General features: G+C 53.5%; 2 protein-coding genes across 2 annotated transcripts; both read left to right on the forward strand.

Annotated features, from left to right (window-relative positions):
• Window positions 1-4: 4 nt before the first annotated feature.
• Window positions 5-755, forward strand: LOC100834710 (histone H3.2). Its single transcript, XM_003568319.3, has one exon. It carries the CDS (start codon window positions 103-105, stop codon window positions 511-513), a length of 411 nt encoding a protein of 136 aa, XP_003568367.1. The 5' UTR covers window positions 5-102; the 3' UTR covers window positions 514-755.
• A 1,689-nt stretch (window positions 756-2,444) lies between these two features.
• LOC100834106 (fructose-1,6-bisphosphatase, cytosolic) lies at window positions 2,445-5,390 on the forward strand. Its single transcript, XM_003568317.4, has 11 exons — window positions 2,445-2,928; window positions 3,056-3,130; window positions 3,343-3,404; window positions 3,488-3,554; window positions 3,680-3,793; window positions 3,929-4,015; window positions 4,128-4,198; window positions 4,289-4,354; window positions 4,479-4,565; window positions 4,660-4,735; window positions 4,932-5,390. Exons 1-11 carry the CDS (start codon window positions 2,722-2,724, stop codon window positions 5,043-5,045), a joined length of 1,026 nt encoding a protein of 341 aa, XP_003568365.1. The 5' UTR covers window positions 2,445-2,721; the 3' UTR covers window positions 5,046-5,390.
• The last annotated feature ends 3,140 nt before the right edge of the window (window positions 5,391-8,530 follow it).

Here is an 8,530-nt window from a genome sequence, read left to right on the forward strand (position 1 = left end):
ACCTAATCCCCACCGTCTTTCCTCACTCCTCCAATTCCCAAATCTTCCGAGCGACAGTTCTTCCTTTCTCCCCCAATCAAAGACAACAAACCTCCCATCCCGATGGCCCGCACGAAGCAGACGGCGAGGAAGTCGACCGGCGGCAAGGCGCCGCGGAAGCAGCTGGCGACCAAGGCGGCGCGCAAGTCCGCCCCGGCCACAGGCGGCGTGAAGAAGCCCCACCGCTTCCGCCCGGGTACCGTCGCGCTCCGGGAGATCCGCAAGTACCAGAAGAGCACGGAGCTGCTCATCCGCAAGCTGCCGTTCCAGCGCCTGGTGCGGGAGATCGCGCAGGACTTCAAGACGGACCTCCGCTTCCAGAGCTCCGCCGTCTCCGCGCTGCAGGAGGCCGCCGAGGCGTACCTCGTCGGGCTCTTCGAGGACACCAACCTCTGCGCCATCCACGCCAAGCGCGTCACCATCATGCCCAAGGACATCCAGCTCGCGCGCCGCATCCGTGGTGAGAGGGCGTAGAGTGCTTCGTAGTGCCTCAATGGAGTTGTAGAGATGTTTGTTTCTTAGCCTTAGCTTTTGTCGCCTGGTGGCAGTGTGGTAGGAAAAATCTTCCTTCGTGTTATTGTTGTCATGTTATGTCGTGGTGTGCAATCCGCAGCTACCATCTTGTATGTGAAAGTTGGCTATCAGGTCATTTTTTGTGCTTGTGATACTTATTGTTGTCGTCTGATGCAAATTGCAACGAATGTTGGTTTAGTTCATCCCATAGCCTAACATTTTAATCTAATTTGCGATGGTGTGGGTGAAATTACTGCATACTCACAACTGAAGCTATGTTGTTAATCAACATCTTAAACTAATTTGTAATGACACATTTTAATCCGGTCTGCAGTTAGATTCCTAGATGAAATTTGTGATGGCGTAGTTGAAACGAATTCCAGTAATCAATCTGAAGCCGCTTCAGTTGTCACAACTCTTGGGCCCTTGGTTGCGTCGCCTGTTTTTGTCCTGAATCTGAACATTTAGGTAATGCTTTCATTACTCCATTCTGTTCACCAATGGTATAATATTTCCTCTTGTCCAGGTTCATCATATCTTTCCGCTTGAACGTATCACAAATTTTTACTGAATTTCTACTCCAGTGTTGTAATCGAAACAGCATGGACTTCTTAGTTCTGAACATACAGCCTTACAAGACACGTTATCTGAAGATACAGAATTTCTGAATCCTGGACCATTACGTTTGTTGTTTTAAGATAATCCACTGCTTTATTAAACAGGAATATATTGAAATTCCAACTGGACAACTCTAGTCAGAAAATCTGGAATAGTACCGAAATGAGAAACTAATCTACTCCAGAGTAGTATTAAGAGCATGTTTAGCACAAACATGTGCAGCACTGTTCGCCTCACGCTTGATAAAGGAGATATCAAAACTCTCGGAAGAGCTACCAAGCTGTTGATGCTCCTTCAGAATATGTATGCCTGCAAACTTGAGCTGTCTAGGATCCTTCCAAAGAGTAATAATTTGTTGACAGTCAATCTGCACTGCAGCATCACCTTGGCCTTGGGCCTTTGCTGCCTCCACCAGCCCTTCTCGACACACCAGTAATTCACTGATAAACGGGTCAATTACACCTGCCTGAAGCTTTGAACCAGCCGACAAGAAATTACCCTGATGTTCCTCTCGAGTCTCGATCAACAGAACGGATCCATCAGTATTCACCATTACCCAGCCAGTAGTAGGCGGCAGCCACTTCTGGGGTTCAAAATTCACTTTCTCCCCTCCGATAGGTAGCTCCAAAGTTGCCAGATGTTCCTTCCTCCACAAGCTGCATCGACCGCAAAGGTTGAAATTTCTTTTCACTATGGACATAGCTCTTCCGGCTATTCCATAGTGTCCACATAACAGTGACAGCTAGAGCTCTCTGATTCTTGATCAGCATTGGACCATTATTACGTTTTGTTATATCCTCAAATCAGAACCAGTTTCTCGCATCTGACTTGCTTGCTTCAATCCCTATCAAGACCATCCTTCATCTTGGAGATTTGGTACCATGCAAGCAGTAGTGAGAATCTGTTATGATCCTGGCAAGCAAAACCTGCAAACAGACACATGACTTCAGTTGCAAGTGTTGTTGCCGTTGCGTTTCTTCTTGCCTCTCTGATGCCACGTCATTGTCAAAACTGCGTTATCCTTCCAGCGACACTTTACTCAACTGAATGCAACGCAGTGACATGGATGCTGCAGTTTTTTTTCTTCCTCTATCTATTCTCGCCGAGTCCGGCGAACGATTGCTTCTTAATTGCGTGCTTAATCAAAAGCCGCGAAACATTTGAATAACTGTACTTAGTCGTGCAGTGACGAGGTTTAACGCTATTAGCCACCGGATCACAAAAAGTATGAAGCAGTCAACTGCGTCCAACCAACACTTCCAGCAATCCAGTCGGCGAATTCCCTCCTTCCACGGGACACGTTTGGCCGCGCTGCCAAGCATATCCCTTCGCCGCTACCCGCACCCATGCGGCACAGACGTGGAACCCGTAGTACCTGATCCGACACGCCCCCCCGCCTATTTCAATCCTCGGACCGCGGACCGGATGCCACCTACCATCTGAGCCTCATTAACTCCAAATCGATCCACGCAAGAAGAAGAGCTAGCTAGTAGGACGATCGTGCAGCAGCAGCCAGCAGAAGGTGATCACGAGGTAGTAGTAGTAACGATCATGGATCACGCGGCGGAGGCGCAGCGGACGGACCTGATGACGATCACGCGGCACGCGCTGAACGAGCAGGGGCGGCACCCGGAGTCCCGGGGCGACTTCACCATCCTCCTCTCCCACATCGTCCTCGGCTGCAAGTTCGTCGCATCCGCCGTCAACAAGGCCGGCCTCGCCAAGCTCATCGGCCTCGCCGGCGTCACCAACGTCCAGGCACGCACCGCTCGTCCGCTCCCATCCTTATCCTGCCGATTAATTATCTACACCTCGAGTCCCTTTCGATCTCTCCCCGTGTTTGTTTAATTCTTGTGTTGACATGCGAGAGATGAATCAAGCGCAGGGAGAGGAGCAGAAGAAGCTGGATGTGCTGTCCAATGAAGTCTTTGTCAAGGCGCTCGTCAGCAGCGGCCGCACTGTATGTATTGCACCTCTGACTCTCCTGAAGATTAGTACTAGCTCAAACCTTGACGGTTTCTTCTACCCATGATATACTACTACCTCCGTTCCTAAATACTTGTAGCTGTTTTAGTGCATTAACGGAGATAGTACTCCGTACTGCGATTCTTTCCGGTAATTTGGACAATTCTGAGTTAATTCAGGCTCTGAATTTGCCTTTCTGGTGTGCAGTGTGTTCTCGTGTCCGAAGAGAACGAGGAGGCCATATTCGTCGATGCTCCCCTGCGTGGAAAGTACGCACCCGGCAGCTTATTATGCTCTCACCAGTTGCATGTGTTTGTGTCTCACTCTCACCAAGGTTCCTTTTACTGTTCAGGTATTGCGTCTGCTTTGATCCGTTGGATGGCTCCTCCAACATCGACTGCGGCGTCTCCATTGGAACAGTATGCGTCCTTCAAAACTTTTTTTTGGGAATACATCATTTCAGAAGCGGAATTGAGATTAGAGCCCAGAACGTGTTATTGGTTCATTGCTGCAATCAGATCGATGCTCCTGTTCCTTTCCATAGATCTTTGGGATCTACATGATCAAAGAAAAGGACAACGCCACTTTGGAGGATGTACTGCAACCTGGAACTGACATGATTGCTGCTGGCTACTGCATGTATGGGAGTTCATGCACGGTAATTACGTCCCCCTAACTGTATCTTCCCTGCTAAATAACAGTACTCCCTCCCATGGTAATTTTTTTCATACCTTAATGAAGTAGTTGACCCAAGCTCTTGATCCTAAATTGACCGCTATCTCATTTGTGGCAGCTTGTCCTAAGCACGGGAAATGGTGTAAATGGTTTCACTCTCGATCCTTCCCTTGGGGAGTTCATACTAACTCATCCGAACATAAAGGTTTGTGGTACATGAACAACACAATTCTTTTTTTCAATTTTTGATTGATCTGCAACCAAAGGTTAGTCTAACTTAAATGTCTATGTATCTTACACTTCTTTGTCGTGTGCAGATACCAAAGAAAGGAAAGATCTATTCGGTCAATGAAGGGAATGCCCAAAACTGGGATGCGCCCACAGCAAAGTATGCAGATTGATTGTATACCTCATTCTAAGTTGACAAATATCAGTCTCTCCTAACAAGCCAAGCTGAATTTTCCTGCCAACATTTCAGGTTTGTTGAGAAATGCAAGTTCCCCCAAGACGGTACATCAGCAAAATCCTTAAGATACATTGGAAGGTGAGATATTTCCCGCGGTTATTTCTGTACGATTACTCATCTGGACTGCTTCTGTTTAACTGAAACTAATGATCATGTTAACGTTATTCTGCTCCTTCTGAATGGTTCGGTGCACACTCCACAGTATGGTTGCTGATGTCCACCGTACCCTGCTATATGGAGGCATATTTCTGTACCCTGCGGACAAAAAGAGCCCGAACGGGAAACTTCGGTACGCTGTTGCTGACAGCCTCTTCTTCATGCATCCTCGGCTGATTATCGATATATGCATTCCTGTGGGTGGTGACATGTCGTGGTATTTGCAGTATTCTGTATGAAGTTTTTCCCATGTCATTCCTGATGGAGCAAGCTGGAGGCCAGGCTTTCACTGGCAAACAGCGGGTACGCTGAATTCGCCCAATTAGTTATTTGTCAGAGCAAAAAATTTCCATGTCATCTTGATACTATGTAACTGTGCCTGATTCTAGCAGTAGCACATTTGAACCTGCCTGGACGCATTTACAGTGTTAGAGAAAATGTTGCCGAAAAAAGAAATCATATCTTAACTGAAAATGTATTGCTGCGTTTTGCATTGCAGGCCCTTGAACTCGTTCCTACAGAGATCCATCAGAGGTCTCCGATATTCCTCGGGAGCTACGATGATGTGGAGGAGATGAAATCATTGTATGCTTCAGAGTCAAGCACGGCCTGATCTGGGTGTAACAGGATCAGTGAGATACTTATCTTGTGTTCTTGACCTTGATTGTAATTACTCGTTATGGACACTCGGTGGTACTCTGTGGATGTATCGGTCGATATAGCATTGGGTCGGAGCACGGTCTCCGGTACCGGTGATGCCGAGCACCTCCTTTTCGGTTCGGTGGAGGGCGAGGTGATCGGTCCGGCGATCGCCGGAGTGACTATAGACACGAAGTGTTGACACGAGAGTTTACCCAGGTCCGGACCATCCGGAGGTGTAATACCCTACGTCCTGCTTTAGAGTTGTATTTCTTAATGTGAGTGTTACAGGTTGCCGGGGAGTTTCCGAGCTTTGCTACTTGTCCCTCTAAGGGCTTGGCTATTTGGGTGAATGCTGAACTGATCGGAATGGAACCCTTTTACCGGTGGCATCGGTTCTCCTTTTATAAACAAGGGGATACCACAGGTGCCTATACACGCAGCGTGACACGTTTCCAAGACTCGTGTCACAGCCACATGAAGTACAACTTTGCTCATCCATGCTAGACGCCATGCAACGCCCGGTCCACTGTATATGGTAGAAAAAATGGTTCGTAGGGTAGTCGCCCTAGCCTTGCTAAGCAAGTTAGGTCTGCTGATAAGACTCCTGTCGGTGCATTAAATGCACTGCGCCCGCCGTCTTGTCCTGTCTTCACCTTCACTAAGGGTCGTCTCCTCGAGGCAGGCTTCCCGGACTCATCGCTTCCTGGGAGGTCTTCCTGACGAGGCTTCGTCACTGGCGACCCACACGTCCCGTATCAGTGGGACCCCGTGGGCCACTGGTACGACAGTAGCCCCCTGGCGTGGGCCGGCAGCCTTGAAGCTTCCAGCAAGTGCTATCCTCGGTCGTTGCCAGGCTATGCCCTAAACGACGCATGGGTCCCAAGGGGGAACCCCCCCGGCACCCGGCCTCGCGAGCCACATTTATAGTTCCACTCCTCCATGCGAAACGGTCGGGCGCATGATTTCGTGCCTTATCCCCCTTAATCACCAGAGGGTTAAGGCCACGTCGCGCCCCCCCCTCTTAATCCCCGATTCTTTAGGGCACTTTATTACCGGTCGTGGGGGTGTCCGTTACGGCCCGCTAGCCCTGATAAATACTCAAGGCCGGCAGCGGGCACTCCCCATTGCCTCTTGCTTCTGCCATTGCCTCCTCCTAAGCTCTCCGCGCCCCCAACTCCGACCAGTCCAGCTCTCCACCTCCGCCGATGTTTTCCAAGGGCCAGAACCGTCCCACGGGGAGCACCAGCAAGGGGGAAAAGCGCGAAAAGGCCAGTAAGAAGGAGCTGTTGGACAGGGGCCGGAAGGATGAGGAAATGCGGGCTAAGTTCGCCTTCTCCCCCCCCCCCCGGGTACAACGTCGAGGGGGTCGACAAGCTGGTCTTGGCGCTGGCCACCAAGCACAACGAGTACGGGCCGACACGGATTCTCCCCATCGGTGCGGAGCACGACGGGCAGTACTTCCGGATCTTCGGGAGGTTCATCCTCGCCGGGTTCGTGCCGCCGCACTCCTACTTCCTTTCAGCCATCATGGAGACCTACGGACTCATCATGGCGCAGCTTCACCCCACGTCATTCTTCACACTAGCTATCTTCCAACACCTCTGTGAAGCGTTCGTGGGGTGATGCCGTCGGTGGCGTTATTCCGCCACTACTACTACCCGAGGGTGGAGAAGAAGGCTCCCCTGTCCTCGGGGGTAGTGTTCCAATTCCGCGACAGGATCAAGTCGGAGTTCACTGAGCTAGGGAAGAAAAAGATCGAGCACGAATGGCGCCGCGACTGGTGCTGGGTGCGCACCGACGAGCTCCAGGAGTTCCACGAGGAGCCCCTCGAGCCTCCGAAGGGCTGGATGCTCCGCGACCAGAAGGACGAGGAGCTGGCCCCAATCCGTGCGCAGATCAAGGCGCTCCATGAGGCTGGGCTCACGGACAGGGATGTGGCGCGCCACTTCATCGGGAGGCGCGTGGCTCCCCTGCAGCGGCGCTCACATCCGGCGTGGATGTACACCGGGGCTAGCGACCGGACCCGGCTGCGGCGCACGGACCTCCTCCCGGAGGAAGTGCAGTTCTGGGTGAAGGGCATCACCGGCGAGGACGAACCTTATCGGCTACCCTCGCTCAGAGCGCACCCGCTCCACGGCGGGATCCCGAACCCGGGAGCCCGAGATCTCCCACTCTGCGACGAGTGGGGGAACGTGGAGGACCCCTCAGCGCAACCCTCCCCCCCGCAGCCCAGGCCCTAGAGGGGCAAAGAACCGGCTGCTGAGTCGGGGAAAGGGGGCCCAGGCCAGGCCTCTGCCAAGGCAGAGGGCTTGGACTCCGACGACTCCTCGTTCGGCGTCGGAGGAGACCTCAGCGACGACGACGACGCTCCCCCGGCAGCCGGCGGGGTCGCGCCAGAGGAGGACGACGAGGAAGATGACGTCCCCCTGATGAGGCGGTTCACGGCGGAGCGGGCGGGCAGGCAGCAGGCCAGCCCGCAGCCTCAGGTGCCTCACGGCGACGCGGGGGCTGGGACCTCCGGTGGCAGCGATGCGGCTGCAACAGCCATCCCGACCACCCCGGTGGCTCCGACAGCTCCCCCCGCACGAAGCGGCCCTCCGGCGAGGAGCATTCTGGCGGACAGGGTGCTCAAGTTCAAACCAGCGGGGTAAGTTCAATGTTGTCCAAAACGCCTTTGATTTCACAAATTTTTTGTGTGCCAGACTAACTTGTTCTTGTGTTTTTCAGTTTGTCGAGGAAGAGGGGGCAGACCAGCACGTCGCCGCAGCCCCGACCAAGAAGCCCCGCCCGGCATCGGACGACAGCGACGGAAATGCCGCTGACGCAGCTGCTGTGACCGCGGCAGCGGCCGCTGGGGACCCGAGGGTCCCCGATTTGAGCTCGCAGGGCCCCGGCCCGACGGCAGGTACGTGCGAGTTCCCACCCTCCTTTATTCATCTGTGCCGTCTCCCGTACTTGACACAGGTGCTTTTTGTGCAGTTGCCGGGGAGGTTCCGGCTGCACCCGCACCCACAGAGGTGTGGGTAATCGACCTCACCGGTGAGGTCGACGACAATGCTCCGGCGGAGGTTGCCTCCGTTGGAGCCCTTCAGCAATCGGCCATGGCGCCTGCCGGGGCCGTGACTGCTGCCGTAGGTGACACCACGCAAGGGGCGCCGTCTGAGACGGGTGACACGGAGCAGCCTCCGCCAGTCAGAGCAGGCGACGGCGCCTTGGAGAAGCCCCCGAGCACCCAGCCCGCCCCTCCAGACGGGGGCTCGGCCAGGCCGGGGGCGCGCCGTCAAATCCTGACGCGTCCTCGGGATCACAGACGATCGCGGCGGGGTCCTCCTCCTCCGCCGGAGCCGCCTTCAGCCCGGGAGTAGGGGAGCTCGCAGGGCGGACATGGGGTCGGATTACCTTCGACCCCAGCGTGTTCCAGCAGGGACACCAAGTGATCGACAACATGCAGCAGCA

The sequence above is a fragment of the Brachypodium distachyon genome, chromosome 2 (genome assembly GCF_000005505.3).
Source record: "Brachypodium distachyon strain Bd21 chromosome 2, Brachypodium_distachyon_v3.0, whole genome shotgun sequence".
NCBI lineage: Eukaryota > Viridiplantae > Streptophyta > Magnoliopsida > Poales > Poaceae > Brachypodium > Brachypodium distachyon.

Coding starts and splice junctions, on each gene's coding strand:
- LOC100834710 (XM_003568319.3), top strand. CDS start 103: ATGGCCCGCACGAAGCAGACGGCGAGGAAGTCGACCGGCGGCAAGGCG.
- LOC100834106 (XM_003568317.4), top strand. CDS start 2,722: ATGGATCACGCGGCGGAGGCGCAGCGGACGGACCTGATGACGATCACG. Junction 4,355..4,478: donor TCCTTAAGATACATTGGAAG/GTGAGATATTTC, acceptor CACACTCCACAG/TATGGTTGCTGATGTCCACC. Junction 4,736..4,931: donor CTTTCACTGGCAAACAGCGG/GTACGCTGAATT, acceptor TTTGCATTGCAG/GCCCTTGAACTCGTTCCTAC.